Genomic DNA, 25,450 nt, shown 5'->3' with positions numbered 1-25,450 from the left:
ATAAAACAATTTAAATCAAATTTATTCTTTAAAGTTTCATTCAATTTAATTTTGAGATTTTTTTAGTAGATATTTTTAAGTTTTTTCTGATTTCAAATAGATTTTTCTGTAAATTTATTGTTAAATTATTTAATAGTATATATCACATTAAACAATTAATTAATGCCATACATATTAATTTGGCATGTCATGTACCATTGGGAAGTGTCACATATATAACTCTTTGTTATATTTTTGTTCTTAATTTTAATTTTTTATTATTTAGGATATATTTGTACTTTAAAGCCACGTATTGTTGGGACATAAAGTATCTAACAAAAAGTCACATAACATTAATTAATTGGTTTAAATTATCATACAATTAATTAATTAACAGTATAATGAGGAGAACATTTTCCTTAATAGCAATGTAAAGCAAGTCATTTCCGCAACTTAACTAACAATAATGAAATATCTTTTAAGAATGACAAATAAATTGTTCAAATCTAGATTTGAAAGTCTCCATATGCCAAAAAGGGCACCGCATATAGAGATTTAAAGGAAGAGGGGAGAAAATCTTAAGATTGGGCAAGCGAGAAGCATAGGTGCACGCACATAAGCGGCTACTAGCAAAGGGTGAACGGGGACCAACAAGGGCGGAGGAGAGGCGTGCGAGTGGTGGAGGACATAGGAGTGTGGTAGATCTAACATCCTGTACCAAAAATAAAATACAAATGAGAAACATAAAGACTATGACTTAAATGCTAGCTGAATTGACTAGGAGCACCTTGTGTGGTATACTATTGTTAGATGATTACTTCTTCACAAATAGACCTTTTCATGGTCTTTTGGGCCTTTAATTGGGATAATAGGCCTGTAAAATTAGGCCCATACGTATGGGAAGGTAACACAACCTTATCCAATCACACCCATATTACTATGTTGTTAAAGTAATAATTAAATAATTAAATTTATATCTTCCTATAAACTTAAACTTATGAGAATACTGATAATTTAACATGATATTAGAGTCAAAGATCCTAAGATTAAACCTTAACTCCGTCAATTCATCCCTATTTAAATTAAATATTTCACGTGTTATACTTCCCTTATTAAAAAGAAGTTTGAGCCCACACGTGAGGGAGAGTGTTAAAATAATAATTAAATAATTAAATTTACATTTTTCTATAAACTTAAACTTATGGAAATACTGGTAATTTAAGATATGTTTAGTCCAAGGAATGGAAAGCAAATTGATGAAAAAGAAAAGGAAAAAGACAAAAAGAGGAGAAGGTGAGGGAAGCCTACCTCCCCTATTATTGTATGATAAGAAGAAAAGAAAAAAAGGTTTATGTAGTATCAAAATAAGCTTAAAAATCTCTTAAGTATGCCAACAAAAATAATTTATTCTCAACTGTCAAAGAAATTATAACACAAGTTAATTGTCAAAGTTGGGTGGATTGGTTATCATGGGCCCTTTGGAGTGGTTTCAACTCCTTCCTCACGTCTCCCTCATTTTGATTTTGGAAAGGTCAAGATTGATCGAAAAATCTCAAAAGCCCACTCTCTGCGGAAGAAGTTGTTGGTTGGAATAACAAGCCCACTTTTTTAATGGATGCCATGTTCTTTCGAGTCTCAAGCCAGCCTAAAAAAAAAAAAACTCAATAAAAAGAAACAATTAAATATGGATTGGGCCTCATGCTGGGCTTGATTCAATTATTCAAAACTCGGCACATATGGATAAATAGGCTATATTATTTCATGTCTAGCCCATAAAGGACAACGTTTTTGATTTATGGACCAAGTGCAAAGCCCATTATTTGGATGATAAATCTCTTAGCATTCTCTTTGTTATTGAGTGGATGTAAATATGTAACATAGACAAGAATACTAAAAGATAAACACTTAAGAATGATGCGTATCATTTCTCTATTTGGATATGTGGCAGAGGCTTCAGCGTTTGCTCCCACCACGTGTTGGCAAATTTGGCAAATCAGAAAAGTACTTGTTGTCTAGATTTAGGCATCGTAGCCAAATTGATTTGTAAGAAATTTCCATGGTTGATGTCCAAAATTTTTTTACAATTGATTTGTAAGAAACTCATAAATTGATTTTAAGAAATAGCATATGTTCTTTAAGCATGTGAAAAGTGTATGCTTTCTTATGAATGCTATTAAAAAAAGCATACAAGAAGCATATGCTATTAAAAAAAAAAAAACACTTGTTTCTCATATATTAAGAGACGTGTCATTTTTAGAAGCGGATTTGTAAGAAATTTTTGTCATTTGCAAAATTGTTGTTGGAGTTACATATAGACGAAAGCTGAGAATAAGAAATTATAGATGGGTCTCGTTTGAAATTGTTTTTTAAAGGGTATTTTTTATTTATAGTTAAAAAATTATTTTGATGTGACATAAAGATAAAAATGCAATTTTAAGTATTTTGTGTTTGAAGTTATTTGTTAATGCTTTTATTTTTTTCGTATAAAGTAAAAGCAAAAGCAATAAGTGTTATCAAAGTTGATATCAAATAAGTCCAATTATTTTTAAAATATTTTATTTATTTTATCAAAATAAGTACAGATAAATGCTAGACACTCTCATTCTTACACTCCTTAACGTGGCAGTGAAAATTATTATTAGATTTTTTGATTGATCACTATTAAATTTTGAATCGAATTGTGATTTTCATTGCCACGTCAAAAAATATAAAAGTGAGAATATGTATATCATTAAGGGTTGCTAGAATCCTTTACTAGCTGCCATTTCCTTTAGATTTTCCTTAAATTTAGGAAATCAAGTTACTTTTTGTTTTCCTACTCATATACACTCCACAATAAAATTCAGTTATTATTTCTCTATACCATAAAACAACGTTTGAGAAAGAAAGAGGAAAAAAGAAATCTTCTTAATCATGCTATTTTGACAAAAGATGTTGGTAAATTTGATAAAAGTTTAGTTATTAAAAAAAAAAAAAAATTTAAAATGATAAAAGTTAATATTCATCATGCTATTTTGACATATAACCAAGGCTTCTTTGTTACTTTTGTAAAACGACTCATAATTAATCTTCTTGAGTAAGCTTAACACTAAGCAAAGGATTTCTTCCTTAATTAATTAGATTGGCACCGCCCAAGATAGGCAGATCAATTATAATCATCATTAATGGCCCTTTTTTTCTGCTCTCTAGGTCGTTGACATTGCTTAATGTAGACCAAAAGGATAGTCCACCACATTTAACATTTTTTGTTAAGTAAAGTCCACTTAACCCCCCTTAAACTACCACCCCAATGACAATCAACCCCTCAAACTATCAATTATGAAAATTTACCCCTCAAACTACTAAAACAATGACAATGTACCCTCCAATACTAGCAAAATGACAAAATTATCCCTATAAAATTTTCAATAAGACAAAAATACCCTTAAAAATTTGAAAAAAAATTAATTTTTAATATTTTTGTTTTTATTTTAGTAAGGATAATTTTGTCATTTTGTTAAAATTTGGGGTACATTGTCACTATTTTCATAATTTAGGGGGATAAATGATCGCAATTGATAGTTTATGGGGTAGATTGTCATTGGGTGGTAGTTTTAAAGGGTTAAGTAGACTTTACCCCTTTTTTTTTTTTTCTTTTTTTTTTCATTTTAACATATGTCTTTGCAACCAAAAATTTGATATGTCCTTCAAGGGTTCATGATCCTAACATTTTTATGATTAGGCAAAAAAAAAGATCCTAAATTTTTTGTAGATTTGTAAATGTACCAATTGATGTTATACAGTTGAGTGTGTTATTGATCTTAGGCAGGGAAGATTTTTAACATATTTGACTACAGCAATGATTGTTTTGGAAACAAAACTTACAAACTTTTATAAGCTCTTGATGATATTAAGACACAAAATTCAAACATCCTAAGAATCTTTATAACTGCTTTTTATCCTTGATTGCATCTGGAAATTTAGAAATAAATTGAATTGGTTGGTCTATAGATGGAATGATTTGTCATTGAGAAGTTGAGATACATTCAAATCTTACTTAAATCAATTTTATTTTGATAGAAATTATCTACAAATTGAGTTGTAAGAATTTTTTCAATTCAGTCTCTAAAAGTGTTATGTGTCCATTTAGCATGCGAGAAACACATTTTCTTTTAGATAAATGTTTGTTTTCATTCTCCTATACATCGCTTATCTATCTCCGTATAGGAGATGCGTAAATTTACTATTGAATCTGCTGGACTCACATGTAAATCCCACTGATTCAATGGTTTTTTTTAAAAAAAAAAAAAAAAAAAAAAAAGTGAGCAAGAGATATATTAGAGAATAACACTAAACACAATTATTTATTTATTAATGTTATTAAAAAAACATGTGAGAAGCATGCGCTATTAAAGAATAGAAATGATAAAGACACAAGTTAGAGAAATAACTTTGGCCCAACTTTTTTCTTATGTGGTCTTTTTTTTTTTTAAAATAAAAAAAATTTTATGAAGTAATAACATCCTATGTGATCCTTTTTCTATTTGGTATTTAAAAAAATGTAGTTATTTTTTTGAAAAAAAAAATGTTCAGTTTTTTTTTTAAAAAAATACCAAATAAAAAAGGAAAATATTAAGGTCACAACATAAATCTAACTTATGGCCAACTTCTCTACTACGTGTCATTTAAAAAAATTAAAAAAAAAAAAAAAAAAAAAAATTGATAGAGAGGATTTTGGGATTCTGAAAATTTGGAAAAAAAAGACATTGTTTGGTTTAAAATTCAAATTGTTTTTTACACATAGGAGAGAAGTTGGCTATGAGTTGGATTTGTGTTGTATTCGTATCAAACCTCAATAAAAAAATGACCACATAGAATGTTTTTACTTCAAAATTTTTTTATTTATTTTGTTTTTTTTTTTTAAATGACCGCATAAGAGAAAAGTTATGTCTCTATCATTTCTCATTAAAAAAAATGTATTAAGAGACATACAACACTTTTAAAGACTGAATTTGAAGCATTTTCTTACAACTTTGTCCATGTCATTATAGATGTTAGTTTGTAAGAAATTTTTACTCGATGCATGGTGCATACGCTACTAAACTTTTCTTTTTTTAAAAAAATAATTTGTACAAACGTTCCTATTTTTTTTCCTATTTGATCAATTGATTGAAAGTATAAGAACATCAACAACATAAACAATTGAAAAATGTGTGAATAGAGTAAGAATTTCATTAATAATTTTTTGAAATTCACTTGTAAGACATCACATTCCACTCATAAATCATAATGGCCCCATGTAAACGTTATTTTCTACCTATCATGGTCAGTAATTTGAATTTGTCAAAATGGTTGAATTTATTTTACCTAACATGTCCCGCAGCCGTATTGGCTCCCACTAGGTCAAATTTGATTTGAGGTTCAATAAGAAATTATTCCATCAATTGATGATGATCCCAAGATAAATAAATAACAGATTTTACATAGACCACCTAATCTATGTAATCATAAAAAATAATAAAAATAAATAGTGTTTGGATCATATGTATCTATAAAATCTTCACTTACTTTGATAATTTTTTTTCCTTCACTCTCTTGTTTTGTCTTTAAAAAGACATTAACAAATATTCTAAAACACAAAAAAACCCACATAATACTCAAAATTATTTGCACTTTTGTGTTACATTAAGACACTTATTCAAAAATAAAAAATAAAAACAAAAAAAATCTTCTAAAAAGTATTTATAAATCAAGACGGAACTATATATAGATCAAGGGAAGTGGTGGCCTCCCTTGGTTTTTAAATTTTTCATATATATATTTTAGGCTTAAAAATTAAGTTTTTCCCTTATCAAAATTTAATTTAAACCATCATTCATATTATCACTTACTTTTTGTTGATATATTGTTACGATCTTAATGTCTTACATGACTTAAGTCTAATCTTAATCTGTGTATATAAATTCTTGGACACCCATTTCTTGCAAGCCGATTTTCAAGGGTGAGTTCTACCCAAGGTTTATAACATTTGGTATCGGAGCTAACCACCACGTCGAGGGATTCGAGTCACGGAGGGGGCGACTTATGGGCTATATATTATAATACCGATAGATGAGTGAAGCCGTTAAAAGATAAAGAGCTACTATCAAATCAGTATCAATAGAATAAGCCAACATAGACGTTTTTCACAAAAGCGTTCTACTTGAAATTTGTAACATATATCTATAGATATATTTGTGTTCAATTCTATTTTCACATACTTTTTGTTGAATGAAAAATAATCAGAAATTTTTTTGAGGTGATTATGAGAAGAAAAAAAGAAGTGATTAAAGATGAATGCGACCAAGGAATTGAGCAGCACGAGGAAAAAAGATAGATTTTTTTAAAGAGTCCGAGAGGGAATCGGAGGGGAAAAAAGCAAGTGGGTTTGGTGACTTCACATGTAAAGCAGGTGGGAGTAGTTGACCCGACAAGCCGGTGGCTCAGAAAATCTCTTCACTTACTTTTATCACGGGAGAGATTTCCGTGACGTCCGCCCGCCGCCGCTCCCGTTTCGTCCACCGCTTATATCCGGTTGATTTTTTTATGGCATCCAATCCCAGCTCTTTGACTCGCCAGGCTCACTTTTCTAGTGAAGGACTATATTCACCACCTGCCACCAAGCGCGCGCGTACCACGCCAACTAGTTTCTTTTTCCTATTTTTCTCTTGAGGCGACGGACAAATGAAATAATACTAATAAAATTCAAATATTATATAAGAGAAAAAAATTCAAACCATATTTTATATTTATATATATACAAAAAATTCACAAATTTTGTATAACAACAGGACTTCACGATGTTTTAGAGAACACAAATAATTTATCAATATTTTTGTTTTCATAAATTTCCTTTCAAGATTTCATAGCTCAAAAAATATCTTACTCAGTAAATACAATCTCATGAATATACTCTCGACAAAGCTGATTCATACTTTGAAATAAAGCCAGTTTGACCAATTCATGCGCAGTCTCATTGGCGGTTCGTTTGACATGACACACCCTCCAAGATCGGAAACTATTAAGAAGATGTTTCGCATCATTCATCAATTGCCCATATCTATTCCAACAACTTCCATCTTTACGTGGCACTTGAATTATCTCCAACGCGTCTCCCTTTCAGATAATATTGTGTAATCCCACGACGCTACTTAATTTAAACACTTTCCAGGCAACTATTGCCTCTATGGTAGCGGGGTCGGAAATATATGGTCTTTTATGTATTTATGCAATGAAATAAAGAGTAAAGAAGAATATTCACATATAATGAACTTTTTTCCAATTGTTATACTAGATGTTTATTTTGGGAGACTCATAGGCTATGGTTTTTCATGCATGACTCGTTTTTATACCTTGTTCTATTGATTGAAGCTTTATTATTTTTTGGGAAATTATGTCACCACTCCTTTGTTCTTTTACACTTTTTGATATTAACATCTTAATTTTCAATTTGATTATTTCGATACTCGATTTTTGTGGTCATTATAAATTCAAGACCTTCGGATACTTTTTTCCTGGAAAAAATATGTTAAATGATTACTTATCTCAAAAGTTAAATTGTTGAAAAATGCTTGATTTAATTAATATTCTAATATTTTTTTTCTCATGTGCATGGTAAAACCTCCTCTCTTCTTTTCCTTTTTTTTTTAATTTTAATTTTTTATTAAAAAAAATTAGATGAGACTTAACCCATTAAATATTTAATTAAAATAAGACATGAATTGACAGATACCTATGTTAATCAATCTTTTTCATTATCCTTATTTTATTAAAAAAATACTTTTTCTTTTCTTTTGTCTTTCTCCTATTATTGATTTGAATATTTAGTTGATATATATATATATATATATATATATATATATATATATATATATAAAATGTTTGATTCTCTAAATTTAAAAAGAAAAATCCAAAAGAAGCTATTAGAAGTACTAGAAAAATGAGCCTCTGCAAATTTCAGCATTTTGTTAGGTCTCCATTAACTAGTACACTAATAAATAAGGTGTCTTGCTACTTCGGTGCAGTAATTTGTGTTCACGTGTCGAGTTCAAATTGTATCAAGGCATGAGTATAAAATTATATAAGTCAACTTTAACTCGGCTCATTTAATTAAATGGGTCAAACCCATTAATCATAATCCTTTAATATGTGTTGGGTTCATGTCGAGTTCACGAATCATGTCAAAAATTGCTTTCTATTATGTCGCGTGTCGGACTTGAATCGTATCGAGGTATGAATATAATACTATATAAGTTATTTTTAATCATACCCATTTAATTAAATAAGTTAAACTCCTCAAACCTAATCATTTAATTTCATGTTGAATTCATTTTAGATTTGCAAGTTATATAAAAAATTGTCAGCTCTACTTGCTTTTGTGGTAAAACAATAGTAAAGACTTAAAAACATCTAGTTTATACCAATGCATTTTTTACTAAGAAATATAAAAGAAAAGTGGCTGCATTTGGCAACTGCCGGCGAATTTAAACATGGACAATTAATGTTTATAAATTTTTTTAAAAAATTATAGCATTCTTACTTTTTACATTATTCAATCATTTTATTATTATTTAAATTAAAAAAATCATTATAAAACAAAACTTTTTTATTTTTTCATACTAAACATTTTTACTTTTTTCTCATATTAATCAATTTTTGTTTCGATACTAAGGGTGCATTTGGGATTGCGATTTTTCAAGAATAATCTGTGTTTTTAAAAGCTATCACAAGCGTTTGACATTGCAATTTAAAAAGTATTTTTTAAAAAATTAAAAAAAAAAAAATCTACAATTGTTATAAGCAAGTTATAAGTGCTTATTTTAAAAAGTACGAATTTAAACCAAAATTATGATTTAGCATAACAAATATTTAATATATTTTATCAAATGTCTTTATAATTTTAAAAACGTAATTTTTAAAATCACACTTATTAATTAAAATCGCCAGTATACTGTATGCTTAGTTATTGGGCAGTAGGTGCACGCGCAAACGAAAACATGGGAGTAGGATGATGTCTTTTTCCTCGTTAGACCGCACCAAAGCATGTCCAACCTCATCAAAACCCCATCCCCCACCACACCCCACACTGGTTATTTTATTGAATATAGTACAATATTAGTGCGAAGTAGAGAAACAAACAGACAAATGTAGGTATTGATTGTTGAAAATATGAGGAGAGACAGTGTGCGACTTGTAATCTGTGAAGAAAACCAAAAGAAAATTGTCAAAAAGTCAGCTCTTTGCGTCTCTCTTTCAAATCAATTGCCCTTCCCCCAAGTGTGCGTCCAATAAAATAATATGTTTCTAACGAGACAGCGAACTTTCCTTTTTCTGTTTCAGGAAAATGCACTCACCCATCACACTATTTTCTTCCACTGTTCTTTGATTTGAAATATCTGGCCCTCTTTTTCTCCTCTAGATTCTGTCAACTTTTCTTGCTTTGAATATTAGAGAGAGAGGGAGAGATACGCCTGGTTTTGAAATTGGAGAAGATCCATTTGCGCACAAAGTGGCTACAGCGTTGGTTTCCCAGATGACTGTTGCTTCACTTACAAGGGATGGTAATGCTTTCACTGTGGGGCTTTCTTTAGCTATTACCAAAATAGAAAAAAGAAAAAAAGAAAAGAAAAGGGTGTACTGCCTACTTGCTTAGTTAAAGTTCCTTTCTTTTGTTATGATTCTTCAGCTCTTCTAGTTGGTTGACTGAAATCTTTGATCTTGGGATCTGATAATTAGTTAGTCGTCTGGTTTTACTGGTCATTGTTTCTTTACTTTTCTTTTTTGGTGTTTTTGCGGCTCCTTAGGTGATTTGGGAGATGGGTTTAGGGTTCCTTCAATTCGCTCCTTTTCATTCTTCCTGAAAGGGGTATATTGCAGCATTGCTTCTTCAGCAAAATAGGGTTAATGGGGTTCTTGATTTGTGGTCAAGGGTTTTGAAGTTCTGGTGGGGACTGGGGATCTCAGTGCTTCTACTCGTATTTATTATTGCTTCACCTTTTTTCGAGGGTCACTGTTAATTGCTTCACTTGCAAGCTGTTATTAGTTTCTCCTTTTGTGGTTTCTGAGGTGGTTTTCTTCATTTGGGCGTCCTTTCCTCCTTCCATAAAGGGCAGTGTTTGTTAAACACTTTCGATTTCTGGTGGGAATTTGTGATCTCAATTGTCTTTTACTTGTAATTCTTGCTTCATTTGCAAGCTGCACTTCTTTAGGCACGTGGGTATACGAGTTTCTTCTGTTGAATTTCTTCTTGCTTCTGAAAAGCAGTGCATGGGAGTGTTGGCCTTGATTTGAGCTGGGAAATTTCCTGTGGTATCAGCAATGGTGGTGCTGCGGTCTGTTCCAATGACTTTCCTCCAATGGGTATTCTTGGCTTGCTTTCTTTGTTCATCTATGGGGCTGAAAAACCCAGCCCCAGCCCCATCCTGCAATCCTCATGATCTGTTGGCGCTGAAGGAGTTTGCAGGAAACCTCACAAATGGGTCCATCGTCACAGCCTGGTCCCCTGAATCCAATTGCTGCAAATGGGATGGTGTTGTCTGTGAGAATATGAAGGATAATGGCTCAGTTGCTGGTAGAGTGATCAAGTTGCGTCTCTCCAAAATGGGTCTCAAAGGGACGATTTCACACTCTTTGGGTCGATTGGTGCAGCTGAAATTGCTTGATCTTTCAAGCAATCATCTCAATGGTGAGTTGCCCTCAGAGCTTTCAAACTTGAAGCGGCTGGAAGTTCTTGATTTGAGCCATAACAATCTATCAGGACCGGTTTCACTGGCGGCGCTTGAATCCATTCAAGTATTGAATATCTCTAGCAACTCATTTGCTGGGAACTTTCCCGAGCTCAGGGGATTGCTGAATCTTTTTGTGTTCAACATTAGCAACAATTCATTCTCCGGCCATTTTAATTCTAACATTTGCAGTTCCTCAAATGGGATTCAGATTCTTGATTTGTCCTTGAACCGTCTGGTGGGCGGTCTTGAAGGCTTGGGAAATTGCAGCACATCTCTGCAACAATTACATGTGGACAGCAATTCACTTTCAGGGCCTCTTCCTGATGCTTTGTATTCTCTGTCAGCTTTGGAGCAAATGTCAGTCTCTGGGAACAATTTCTCAGGCCCGCTAAGCGAGAAATTGAGTAAGCTCTCTTTCCTGAAAACCTTAGTCATTTATGGAAACCAATTTTCTGGTGAACTGCCAAATGTGTTTGGGAACCTTTCAAAACTAGAACTACTTGTTGCACACTCAAATTCATTTTCTGGGCCATTGCCAACTACCCTTGCACACTGCTCAAAGCTTCAAGTGCTTGATCTTCGTAACAATTCGTTTAATGGTGATATTGATGTTAATTTCACTGGGTTGCCAAATCTCCTCACGGTTGATCTTGCCTCTAATCGTTTTTCTGGGCTCCTTCCAAATTCCTTATCTAATTGCCGTGAGTTGAAAAATTTGAACCTTGCTAAGAACGAATTGACTGGCCCAATCCCTGAAGATTTTGCAAACCTCGCATCGCTGTCGTTTCTTTCATTGTCGAACAACAGCATTGGAAACTTATCTGGGGCACTATCTGTGCTGCCGCAATGCAAAAATCTCACCACTCTTATCCTTACAAAGAATTTTCATGGTGAGGAGATTCCTGAAAATGTGAGTGGGTTTGAAAGCCTGAGGGTTTTGGGGCTTGGGAATTGTGCTCTGAAAGGCCAAATCCCAGGTTGGTTATATAGTTGCCGGACATTGCAAGTCCTGGATTTGTCTTGGAATCACTTTAATGGCAGTATCCCTCCTTGGATTGGTCAGATGGAGAATTTGTTTTACTTGGACTTGTCAAATAACTCTCTCACAGGTGAGATCCCAAAAAGTTTGACAGAGCTGAAGAGCCTCATTTCTTTAAATTGCAGTTCATCAGATCTTTCTGCTTCTGCTGGCATTCCGCTATATGTAAAGCGAAACAAGAGTGCTAATGGCCTGCAATACAACCAGGTCTCAAGCTTTCCCCCCTCAATACTCATGAGCAATAACAGAATAAGTGGGATAATATCGCCTGAAATCGGGCGATTAAAAGAGCTACATGTCTTAGATTTGAGCAGGAACAACATATCTGGGACCATCCCTAGCTCCATTTCGGAGATGGGGAACTTGGAATCATTGGATTTGTCATATAATAATCTATATGGATCAATCCCCCTGTCATTCAGTAAGCTCACTTTTTTGTCAAAGTTTAGTGTGGCATATAACCGCTTGCGTGGGGTGATTCCAAGTGGGGGACAGTTCTCGAGCTTTCCGAGATCAAGCTTCGAGGGCAACCTGGAACTTTGTGGGCAAATTGATATTCCTTGTGATGATGGTACGGGTAAAGGGCTAAGACCTGATATTCCATCTGGTTCAAACAATAAATTTGGTCGAAGCAGCATCTTTGGCATAACGATCAGTATTGGTGTCGGAATTGCAGTGCTTCTTGCAATTGCTCTGCTTAAAATGTCCAGGAGGGATGTGGGGAATCCAATTGATAACTTTGATGAGGAACTCAGCAGACCGCGCAGGTTATCTGAAGCACTTGGATCTTCAAAGCTTGTACTCTTTCAGAATTCAGATTGTAAAGATCTCACAGTTGTAGAATTATTAAAATCTACAAACAACTTCAACCAAGCAAACATTATTGGTTGTGGTGGATTTGGTCTGGTTTACAAGGCCAACCTTCCAAATGGGACAAAAGCTGCTATCAAGAGACTTTCTGGGGATTGTGGTCAGATGGAGCGGGAATTCCAAGCTGAAGTGGAAGCCCTCTCAAGAGCTCAGCATAAGAACCTTGTTGCTCTTCAAGGTTATTGCCGATACGGTAGCGACAGGTTGTTAATTTACTCCTACATGGAGAATGGAAGCTTGGATTATTGGCTGCATGAGAATTTGGATGGGGGCTCACTTCTAAAATGGGATGCAAGATTCAAGATAGCTCAAGGTGCTGCTCATGGATTAGCTTACTTGCATAAGGGTTGTGAGCCAAACATAGTTCATCGAGACATAAAATCTAGCAACATACTTTTGGATGAAAATTTCGAAGCTCATTTGGCTGATTTTGGTCTCTCAAGGTTACTGCAACCTTACGATACTCATGTCACGACGGATTTGGTTGGAACTTTGGGTTATATCCCTCCTGAATATAGCCAGACTTTAACAGCAACTGTTAGGGGCGACGTCTATAGTTTTGGTGTCGTTCTTCTCGAGCTTCTTACAGGTAAAAGGCCTGTGGAAGTTTGCAAAGGCAAAAACTGCAGGGATTTGGTCTCTTGGGTGTTTCAGATGAAATCTGAGAAGAGGGAGGAGGAAATTATAGATGCAGCAATATGGGATAAGAATCATGAAAAGCAGCTCTTAGAGATGCTTGTTATTGCCTGTAAATGCTTAGACAAAGATCCAAGACAGAGACCCTCTATTGAGCAAGTTGTTTCGTGGCTTGATGGTGTTGGATTTAAAGATGCACAACAGTGAAAATCCACGTTGTCCCAGTTTGTACAAGGTTGGAGTGACTGGTTTTCTATCAAATACAGTCCTATGGTGCTGTATTCTGACAGATGAACTTTGTATACATAGGCTATTTGGCCATTTCTTTTTCCAGCAATAAGCAATTTATAGATAGAACGAGTTCTTCTTTTGTTAATTTTTTCAAGTCCAGGGGTTTCCAATTGTGTTGCAAATATGCAAATATAGATTTTGCTATGCTCAGCAAATGAAAATTACTTCATATTTTTTGTCTCAGGATTTGAAGTGACTTTATCACATGTATGTCTACTTTATATGTATATATATAGTAGGATGATTTGTCATTTATTCTAAAATTATGGGAATTCAAGCTGTTCCTTATAAAGTCTAAGGTTGGGGTATATATTTGGCACTATGTTGTATAAAGTCTCTAATTAACTAAGAACATCCTTTCCTGAGAAAGAATGAAAAACCCCCAACTTCTGCCTCTAGAGTTTCTTCAATATCTTCAGCCAAAATGCTGAAGTGTCAAGACGCCTTGTAGACGGGCCAGTTGACAACCCTCTTTTCTGGACCTCTTGGGTTGTCCACACCCCTTCCCTTTTGTTTTTTTAGTTTAAGGTAATGTAATGGTTAAACATTACTAAAATAGAAGAACTGATATATCTAAGGTTCCGTTTGTTTCACTGTAAAATAATTTCTAAAAAATGTTTTTTGTATTTTCGAGTGTTTGGCGCGACGAAAAATAATATTCAACAGAAAATAGTTTTCGGTTTGACCGAAAAACCTCTTTAATTTTTGGAAAATGGTTTTCAACTTTGAGCATGACAGCATGTTGTTCTCAAATCAATAGACTCAACTATGACATTACGGGGATCCGATTGAGACATTGTCGGGACCTGGTTAGGACCCTGCCAAGACCCCGAGACCTGGCCGAGACTTGACTGGGACCTGACTTGGACCACGCCGAGACTCGATTGGGACCTGGTTGGGACTTGCCAAGACTCGGTTAGGACACCATCGGAACTTAGTAGGAACCTAGTCAGGACATTTTCGCAATTTAATGTTTAATATGATTAAATAAAAATATATATAAAAAAAAATTGTGATTTTTCGTACACACCAAACACTGAAAAATATTTTTCAGAAAAATGTTTTAACGAAAAATATTTTCTGACGGAAAGCATTTTCTAACTAAAAACATTTTACGTCAAAACAAACAGAGTTAAAGTTATTTCTAAATCCAAATATTTAAACTTTTGAATTAAAATGATATAACAACTAGTTGAGTGGTAATTGAGAAGGTGCCCATATGTAATTCTAGATGATGAGCTAGAGAGAAGAGAAAGAGGGGCAGTCTTTTAAATGAAAAAATTTCATATTTGAAAGAGAGAGATGATTGAATCACATCATTTGACAATTCCTATTACATCATGACCACAATCTTGTGATCAGATCAAACAATGTCGTTATCAAAGTCACATCTTTGGGCCCAAGCTTCAATTCAATCTTGAACGTAAGTGATTAGCTCACCCACGACCCACAATATTTCAATGAAAAGAATGAAGTAATTTGCCTGTTCTTAAAGTTCAGCTCCAGCAATTTTCATTTCCTTTTTCTTGTTCCCCATGAAGCACAAAGCAGCCTATAAATGAAAACTGCAACTAGTGAGAAATTAGCAGAAAAGTAAACAGGATTTAACATGTCTGCCGAGATGCAACAATCTTATTTTGCTCACTTAAACGGCTCTTAAAACGAGCCTTGTAGGGTGCGATTTCAAACCCCATAAAAGATTTTATCTTTTTTCACTGGACACCAATTAACTTTTAGATGAAATAGTCAATGACCCGATCCAACAATGTCCAAACCGAATTTGAACCTAAATGGACGGGAGATATCCAAATTCATAAAAATAGTGTTACTAAGGGTGCGTTTGTGAGTGCGTTTTTAAAAAAATAATCTGCGATTTTAAACCAAATCGCAACTTTAGGGTGTTTGAGATTGCGATTTTAAAAACGCAAATTTTAAAATCTCAAAAAAATCTGCGATTTCCATAAGCTGATTAGAGGGTGTTTATTTGAAAAAGTGCGAATTTAAAACAAAACCACGATTTCTATTAAAAATATATTTGGAGCAATAATTACATTTTTTAGAACGGGAATGAAAAAAATACCAAGAATACCCACTTAAAATATATTAAAACCCTTTTTTTTTTTTTTCTTCATCCTCTCTGTCTTGTTCATCCTTATTAGTAATTTGGTCATGAAACTGCAATTATATGCTAATGTTATCCAAACATTCAATTGATAAAAAAAATACTTTTTAGTATGTTTTACCAAATGCCTGTGCGATTTTAAAAACGCAATTTTTAAAAACTCAATTTTTAAAATTGCACTTATTGAAATCGCACTCCCAAACGGACCCTAAATCTTTTTCAAAAATAAAATCAAAAGTTGGAGAAATAAAGTTGAAAAAAAAAAACTTTTTTTAAAAACCTTCATGGTAGTTTTTTTTGGAAAAAATACATTTTACTTTTCAAGTTTCTCATCTTTTTTAATTTTGCCTCCAATATCAATTTAACCATTCCTTTATTGGACGGAAAATTGCTCACGTTCCTCTAATCTCTTGATTTTTTTAAATTTTTTTAAAAAGAGGAAAAAGCTGGTTGTGGTTATCTCATTTCATTCGCATTTAGCGCACAAAACGACCATCTGTGAACATATCGGACAATGGACATGTGTTGAGTAGCTATAATATTTTATCACCAAAACAAGAGTCTATCAGCATGTCCACCACGTGTCCCAACACTTCCACGTGGCGAACATCAAATGCGCCGCTTCACAATATATAGAAGGATCAATGGATGATAAAGAAGCAAGAGAAAGCAATCAACACAGCCGGTGAAAGATGGCGGCAAAACATTTGGCGAAAAAAGCTCTCTACCGCATGCCTACCCATCATCATCATCATCCTCCTGCCGCATTCTGGAGGGCTCCCTTCTCCACTGCTGCTCAAGTGTGTATTTTTGGTTTTTCTTTTTGTGGGTACTGGGTATCCATCCATCAATAACATTTCTATATTGCTTATAATAAGAATTTGGAAAACAAATTCACTTACACCCTCACCTCAAGTATTACTACACCTTTGAAGAATTGACGCTTTTGCAATAATAACTTCCAACTTTTAATTTTATCCTTTTAATTTCACATATTTTTTTAAAATACCCACAAGAACTTTTTCCCTTTTTTTTTTTTTAAAAAAAATTTCAGGATACCAATGCGGTAGCGGAAGGGAGAAATTTGACATCATCAGTACTGCCTGAAACTACAAAGAGTGCAAGGAGTTATGAAGCCAAAGACCAAGCTGGAGATATCAACGATGATGATGATGATACAGCGAGACAAGGTGCTATAAAAGCAATGGAGACGGCGGAGGCTGTTGGGGAGACTGTTTTGGAGGCAATGGACAGTGCTTATGATGTTACAGCCAAGACTACCCAAGAAGAAGATGTCAGAGACACAACCGTTGTGGAGGCTGATAATCATGTCGTTGATACTGCCGAGTATAGAAGTATTCAAGATGCTGCCATTGCCAAGCAAACTGAAACCAGCTAGCACTGAATATGTGGCTTTTTTGGTAGTCATTGAAAGTTGAAACTGAAACCTCATGAATCTGTGTATATTTTTCAGTTCTAGAAGTAAAATGTTTCATTTCAACGTTACCGGGCCAATCGACAGACATATTAGAATAGTTGATTTTCAGATTTGAGTGCTTATGGCAAACAAGTTTCCTTATTGTCAAGAAAATGTTGGATTTCATTTCACTACATGTTCCTTAGGGTCACATTAATGTCTCCTCTCATGTCCCATGAGTTCCTTTTTTTTTTTTGTTTTTTTTTTTGTTGTTGTTGCCCTTTATAGCTGAGCACCCATTACACAAGCCTATACAAAGCCCATCTCAAAATTTTGTTTTTCCATCAACCCAATAACTTCATCAAACACCACATCCAACCTGGATCACTCCCCTGTTCTGCCATCTATCTTTCCTCAGTCCTCACCAAATAGTTAGTTCAATGCCGCATTTTGACGAACACCAACCAATCAATGTGCTTTCCTCGACAGGTCTACACTCACCCAAGCACAACATTCACAAGCCCAAGACCTTTAGTACGGATCATCTGCGACTGCCATATAACTAGGGGTGTCAACCCGATCCGGTTTCCCAGTTTTTGGCTAAAACCGGAACCGGAACCAGGGTACCCCGGTTTTCGGTTTTGGGAAACTGGAACCGAAAACCGGAGTCCCGGTTCCGGTTTTACCCGGTCTGGTAACCGGTTTTTGAAAAAAAATTAGTGTTTGGGGCTTATTTTAGGTATTGGGCCTAAAATATGCCCATTATTTTTTTCATAAGTTAGCTCATTTAAAAAAAAAGCTATTAATCTTTTTGTCTAAATTAAATAGGCTTTATTGTGATTGTTCCAAATAATTAAAAAATAAACCTAGAAAAGTCTAAAAATCCTAAAAAAATCAATGCTTTTGCCTATATGAGTCTTAGAAATAAAAATTCAAATTTTTTAAAATACCCTAAAAATCATTTTAAAACCTTCAAAAACGGAAAAGTGAGAAACCTAATTGCCTAAGGTCTTAAACTCTGCGTAAAAGACTAAAAGAATTAAAAAATATATATATATATATTATTTAATAAAATAAGACCCGGTTCCGGTTTTCCCGGTTTTTACTGGGTGCCAAAAACCGGGACCGGAACCGGGGTCCCGGTTTTTTTTTTTTTTGGCAACCGAAACCGGAACTAGTCCCCGGTTTCTGGTTTCCCGGTTTTCCGGTCCCGGTTATTTTTGACACCCCTACATATAACCAACATCAACACCAAGAAATGGGCAAGAATGCTCAGGAATGGAACTTGGACTCTTGTTCCAGCTTCTGGTGCGAATGGGTATTTTGTATAAAACGAAAGGTCGATGGATTTGTTCCAGGTTGGTTGCAAAAGGATTTCATTAACAAGCCCGTTTAGATTTTAAGGAAATCTACGGTCCAGTTATAAAACCCACCACCATTTGAATGGTCCTTTCACTTGTAACCTCCTCTGGTTGGGCAATTTGGCATGTTTTTGGAAAGATGCTGCTACTACGTTTGAAGTATTGCGAGCCGTTGTCCTAGGGGGTTCGGCTGGCCAGGGCGGGCAATGTTTTCCATCCAGACATTCCTCTTTCTAGTGTTCGGCATGGGGTCTTTTTTTCCAACGAATTTACAAAATCTTTTAGCCATGTGGTCATACAGACAACATCAAATCGTTGCTACAGTTGACTTTACACAAGATATATAGTTTGTCGATAAAATAAACAAAAGGTGAGCAAAGAAAATTAAGAGATTCGCTGAGTGTGTCGATGGGAATGTCTCCGATGCTTTATTCAACACAATTGTTTGGAAGAAATAATAGTGTTAGAATAGGAATATGACCGTTTCTAGTTTAAATATATTATATAGTATCTAGTTAATTATAATGGATGTATATTTTTGTTTTTATATTGTAAAATATTCGTTGAATGTGCCAACGAGGGATGTCTCAATGCTTTATTCAATACCATTCTAACGAACGGTGATTTGGAAAGATTGGCTCATACTTTCAATAATGATTTCCTCCTCCTAATATTGATCATAGATCGTCTATTGGGTTATTGTCCAAACACGTGGCGCAACCGGCGCCTTTTAATTGAGCATGCCTAGATGTACTGAGCACTTTGTCATTGTCTTGTAGTGCGGTCCCTTAGTATACTCCTTACTAACCATGGGATTGAGATCTCCTCTAATTACTCAAAATTAGAAATTTTCATGTTACAAAATCGTAGCCCTTCATTTTAAATTCAACAGTCTATAAAATTATTTAAATCTCGGTAAAACAAAAATCAGCTTAAAATCAAAATTTAATGCCTCCGTTATACAAAAACAATTAACAATTTATAGATCATTAAATTTAAAATGAAAGGCTATGATTCGTAATATGAGATTTTTCAATTTTGAGTAATTGAAGGGGTTTTAATCCGAAAGAGAGAGCAACAAATATTCTCTTATCCCGGTGGTCTTGTTCATTTTTTCCTTTAGCATAAAGTTACAACAACGTGATGGGGGTAGGAATTCTCTACGTTGTACCTGCCGTAAGCAAATGGTCAATGGGCTCAATCATGGTCCTTGGTGAGTTATTGGCTCTGGTCCTTCTCAGTCAATCAGGCCTTCCCTAACGGAAAGCCCAATGGGCTCTCAATAAATGGGTACACAGTTCGACAAGCAGTTATACGTATTTAACAGTATCTCAAGCTTTCTGTAAGGAGTTGAGATTTTCGGCTGCCATAAGCTTTTTTATTTTTTTATTTTTAATTGGAGAAGAGAGATATTAAAAGAAAATTCAAATTTTAGGTATTAGCACTAAATTTAGGATGATAAAATTCATTTTAAGTGATACTATCCCTAAAGGGTTAATCTTCCACCCATAAGTTTTAGTTTTAAATCAAAAAATAAATTTTGAGGCATTAGAAATTAAATATTAACTTATAAAAATTTAATCAAAAAAAACAAAAACAAAAACAAAATCTAGCAAGACTAGGAAGAGAGAGATTTTTCTACAATTTTTTTTTTTTTTTTTTTTCTTTTAAAATAAAGTAACATTATACTTTGGCAGACATTTATCTGACTCTTGACAGCCTGATAGCAGGACTCCTCTCTAGGCGTTTGTAGATGTTGAGTGGGCCTAATATCTTCATCTTGCATATTGGAGCTTTTGATGATGATAAACCCAAAAATCAACATCAACAGTTAATGTAGGACAACAACAAACGAAAAGAAGAAGATGGTACAATTTTGTCCCAAGATCAAGCCCTTCAATCACAACTCACAAGGAACTTATCAACAAATTAATGGTGTTGGATTAAGGGAATTCAACCAACTCATAACACTCACTACAAGTCCAAAGCTGTTATGTCAAGAACAAGAAGCCAGCTGCAAATTGTTTGGCAAGACATGGGCATTGTAGGGTACTACATTGTTTGGCCTCCTAGCCTCTCAGACATGTCTCTTTCAGTTCAATGCATCAATTTATTTTACACCTTCTCTCCTTACAGACAAAAAAGCAGAAATTGATGCAAGATGACCCTAACCACTTTAGTGTTGATGGGTTAGTGTACGTACCTTTGCCTCTCTGTCATAATCCTCAAGGGTAGTGGCCGGTGTACACTTGGGCTCATAGTCAAGATGTTGACACAGGACAAAAAAAGAGCAAACAATAGATAGATAAATTTCATGTTATGGAGTTTGGTGTTACGTGTTAATTTAAGTTTTTAAAATAAGTGATGATTTAACATGGACTTATGACTATAATCGAGTTGAGCCGAGTCGAGCTTTAAGATTTCAAGAGACTTGCTCGTTTACGAAGATGCTTATTCGAGCCGAATTATAAAATGTGTGTTCAAGGTTGACTTATTTAAGAGTTCGTTGAGAATGCTATTCGAACAGAGCCGGGCTCAATTCGAGCTGAATTATAAAATGTGTGTTCAAGGTCGACTTATTTAAGAGTTCGTTGAGAATGCTATTCGAGCAGAGCCCGGCTCAATTCGAGCTCGAAGTAAGCTATTAAATTCTTTAATGTATAATCCAAGTAGAGTTTATACCCGAATTTTAAAACAACCTCTAGACATTTATCTATAGTATAAATATAAATATTAAGTCATTTATATTACATATATTAGTACTTAATTACTAATATACCTACTTCAATTTATATAACTATTTTTTAGTAATAAGTTTATATATATATATATATATATATATATATGAACGAGCTAACGAGTTGGACAAGCAAACTCGTCGAACTTTAAATGAGCTGAGCTTGTGAGCTCCTATCAAGTTTTCTCGAATGAGTCGGGTATGTATCATTTACTAATCGAGCGAATTTTTACAGTATCGAACGGATTATCAAACAGATTGATTTATTTACAGCCTGGGACATGGTAATAGAGCAGAAACTGGGATTAAGCTGTCTTGTTTGCGATGGGACACATGAAGTTGTTGGCATTGCTGTCACACATGATCGTGACACCTAAATTTGGACTGTCGTCGAGGGATTTGAATGGCTTTATAGACTGCATCTGCATGGATGCTGCACTATTAGGTGCTGTGTCCTCAGTCCTCATACAAAAATGCCTCATTTCTTGTCGGATTCGGTTGAGTCAAAATTCTTGGGTGATCTGGAATCTGATACGCAGTCCATTTTTCTGAGCATATATTGATGGATTAAAGTCTAGGAGGAAAGATAAAAAAGAAAACGCTATAGAAAAAAAGCAGCTTTCCAAGTTAGATTTTTGCAAGTGAAATGGACCTCCCTTCTGCCTACTGCCTAGTACTTGTATATGTTGTGGGGAAAAGCTCTCTAGCAGATGTGAAGTTTGGTGCCTACTTTTGAAACCCAAGTCTTTATGCGTGGTGATCATTGAGGGGGCTTAAGGGCTTTATGATTAAAGGATAGAAAGGGAAGAATCCAAAAGGGAGAGTGGGACAAAAATCCAGCTCAATGGTGAGGTTGATGGGCACGTTATTGTGTGATGAAAATGAACTTAGATATATTGCATGCTGATTCTCAGTTGAAAGGGAGGGGGGAGACGCGGAAGCCGGTGAGCAAGGGGTGGTCCTGTGGCGGAATCATGACATTTTATCTCAAGAACAAATACTTTTATCTGTCAATTCTTCATACGCCAGCTGCCTTGCTTTATCTATCCTCCAAAATACATTGTTTATGGTTTTTGACTTTTTGTCACTATGGAAGTTTCAAGAAATATCCCAAACTTCCTTATCTTTTGGCTAGTGATCTATAGCATTAAGTTTCTCCTTATAGCACTGGCAGAAGCTTCTTTTAAATTTGGAGAAAAACTTCAGTACTTAAGGCCCTTTAGCTAACCCTAGTTGAGAAAAGACTTTCATAAATTTAAAAAACACTCAATTTCACTTCCTAAACTTTTAATTTGATGCAATGTACCATATCCCTTAATTTTTTAACGTTAAAGGTGATAAAATAACTTTTATATATACCAGCCACCTGACTTCTTTATAAACTTTTAAATTTACCCTCAATTTCAAATTAAAACTTAAAAAATTTGAAGGGTAATTTGGACTTTTTAGTGGTTTCCGTTAGGATTTAACAGCAAAAATTGACTTGGAGGGAGGGTCAAATATTGCATCCAATTGAAAGTTCAAATGGTGAAATTGAGAGTTTTTTAAATTTGAGTGAGTCTTTTCAAAACACATGTTAGTTTAAAGATCCTAAGAATGGTTTCTTTTATTACTTTTCTATACCATTTAAATATTCTTTCAAATTAATGATACAAGAAAGATAAAACTTTGTTTTTTTTTTTTTTTTTTTTTTTTAATAAAACAAGAATAAGGGAAGTTAAAGTGCTATCCAAGATATTAGATAGTAGTATTTTAGCTTCCTTTAATTTTCCCTTGGTTTAGAACATTCTCTTTTATTTTTCTTAAATTTAGGAAACAAAACTACTTTTTTTTCTTTTTATTCTTTATTATCTAAATACAGTATATAATAAATTTTCTTATCTTTCTTTATACCATTAAATTTTTACAAAATTCAAGTTCCTTACGTACTCTCACATTTTTTTTTTACAAAATCTCACCACATTCTCAAATGAAAGGTAGAGAGAGGAGGGAGAAGGGAGAAATATTTTGTGTTAAAATAATAGATGAGGAAGCTAAAGTGCTACCCAAATGCACCTAACGTTAAGAAAATGAGTAATGTTAATGACCATCTTTTTATCCTCTTAAACTTGATGTGTCTTTCAAAATCATCATTGGATCAAAATTCAAGTATGATTCATCATCTAAAACTTAATGGTAATTTTGAAAGCCACATCAGCTTTAGGAAGATAAAAAGATGGTTCCGAACATTACTCTTATAAAATAAATAAGGTATTTGCAACATGTGGCTTTAGAAAAACTGAATTTTTTTGTGAATTTTTCCGAAGATAATAAAATATAGAGAATTAATCAATTAACTGAATTGACTCGTGTTCAGTTAAATGCTTCCATCGACAACTTAGTACCATGCCCACGTGAATTTATGTCCCCATGTCATATAATATAACTGATTTTATCTTTTAAGCTGATGAATATATCCGTGGTACTGTTTTTTTTTGTTTCTATTCTTTCTTTTTTTAAAGTAAGGAGGAACAAAGCAACAAATATATACGAAAAACAAGAAACTAAACACATTAAGGGGATCTTTGAGAGATGCTGGGGCGGAACCAGGAATTTTGGTATGGGGGATGGATTTTTTTTTTTAAATAAATTGGGGACACATACTTATATAAATACACAAGCATATATATATATATATATATATATATATATATATATATAATTTCTCTATGTGTCTGTGTTTACAACTAGCAAAATAAACTAAATACAATCTTTATGGTTCAAGAAAAATGATACCAAAAATAAATATTGTGAACCCAAATGACTGCAGAATAATCAATCGAAAAATTTTTTTTAAAAAAAAATGCAAGAGAAAACGAGATGTGGGGAAGATGGCTATGAAAAAAAAAAATTACAAACAAAAAAATCATAATATGTTAAATTTGAGGGGACAAATATATAATTTTGAGGGACAAATTCTTAAAATATGGATATTTTATGACTAATTTTAAACATTTTGGGGGGTCCCCCCAACCCAACACATAGATCCGCCCATGGAGAGGTGGGAATGCATTCAAAATAGCGTCGGGAAGTGGTTTATTTTGCCGCATGATGAGCACAAAAATTTGCATTTAAGTGAAGTTCTCTTTCATCTATGAGGAAGAGGCACGAAAAATTGAGAAGGTGGCCGTGATACCGTTGTTACATTTCTTTGTAGGCACCGTCACATTAGTCTAGTTTATTTAAAATTTCACTAACAAAATATCAAGACCCTTTATCAATATAGGCTCCCCCCCCAAAAAAAAAAAAAAAAGAAAAAAAAGAAAGAAAGAGGTATATATATATATATATATATATATATATATAAAAGATCAAAATTATGCGATATTGATGGAATAATAAAAGTAGAAGATAAAGTTGAGGAGGCAGACAAAGCATGCACTAAAGAAAGGCTAAAGATTTATAGGCAAATAAAAGGCAAAGGTAGAGGGTAGTACTGGGCTGTACAATTTTAGTTGCATGTATACATATAAATCGAAAGGAATGGATGGATGAGAATAAAGGGGTCACCCATAAAATGATATGTCCCTCTCAACCCTCTCCCATCATTTTGAACAACTTTTCCAGGCTTCACATATTCAGTGCAATTCATTCATCTCTCCCCACTTATTGAATTTTTTTTGGCTCATCTAACATTTGATAATGGATTATGACACAGAAAGAGAGAGAGTTTTGGACGTTAAAAGACAAGTTAATGGAACAGTGGAGGTGCGCTTACAACAAATCTCTTTCTCACGTGTGATCGATTCTTTTTTACGTTGATCAAACTTTTCCTCTCGTGTGTCCGTTTATGAGAGCCATTTACATTCTTAATTACAAGAGTCAAATCAAACGCTTCAAAGACTAAGACGTACACTCACACGTGCGCTCACAACAAAACAAAATATATAAAATTAAGGTCCTATATGTTGACAGAGACATCCACCGAGCTGCCTCAAATTTCAATTCTAACTATTTCCAAAATTGACTCATTCTTTTGACTTTTTGATCAGTTTCTGTTTTCCAAAATTCCACAACATGAGTCATAAGGTGCATCATCATCATGTGAACACGAAAATAAGCTGCTTTCGATCGATAATATGCCACTAATTAAGAAAACACCTTTTATATATATATATATATATATATATATATATAGATGTTAGGGGTCAATAAGTTTTTCATATTTTGCCCATATTCTCTTACAATCAATCATTGGATTTGTGGAGTCGACC

General features: G+C 33.8%; 2 protein-coding genes across 2 annotated transcripts; both read left to right on the top strand.

Moving 5' to 3' along the window:
• Positions 1-9,167: 9,167 nt before the first annotated feature.
• PSKR2 (phytosylfokine-alpha receptor 2) lies at positions 9,168-13,743 on the top strand. Its single transcript, XM_059586757.2, has one exon. It carries the CDS (start codon positions 10,315-10,317, stop codon positions 13,474-13,476), a length of 3,162 nt encoding a protein of 1,053 aa, XP_059442740.1. The 5' UTR covers positions 9,168-10,314; the 3' UTR covers positions 13,477-13,743.
• A 2,617-nt stretch (positions 13,744-16,360) lies between these two features.
• On the top strand, positions 16,361-17,198 carry LOC132176679 (uncharacterized). Its single transcript, XM_059588953.2, has 2 exons — positions 16,361-16,482; positions 16,737-17,198. Exons 1-2 carry the CDS (start codon positions 16,375-16,377, stop codon positions 17,079-17,081), a joined length of 453 nt encoding a protein of 150 aa, XP_059444936.2. The 5' UTR covers positions 16,361-16,374; the 3' UTR covers positions 17,082-17,198.
• Positions 17,199-25,450: the final 8,252 nt, after the last annotated feature.

The sequence above is a fragment of the Corylus avellana genome, chromosome 3 (assembly GCF_965113065.1).
Source record: "Corylus avellana chromosome 3, dhCorAvel1.hap1.2, whole genome shotgun sequence".
In the NCBI taxonomy this organism is placed as follows: domain Eukaryota; kingdom Viridiplantae; phylum Streptophyta; class Magnoliopsida; order Fagales; family Betulaceae; genus Corylus; species Corylus avellana.
Note: the sequence above shows the minus strand (reverse complement) of the source record. Positions and strands in the feature narration are given on the sequence as shown.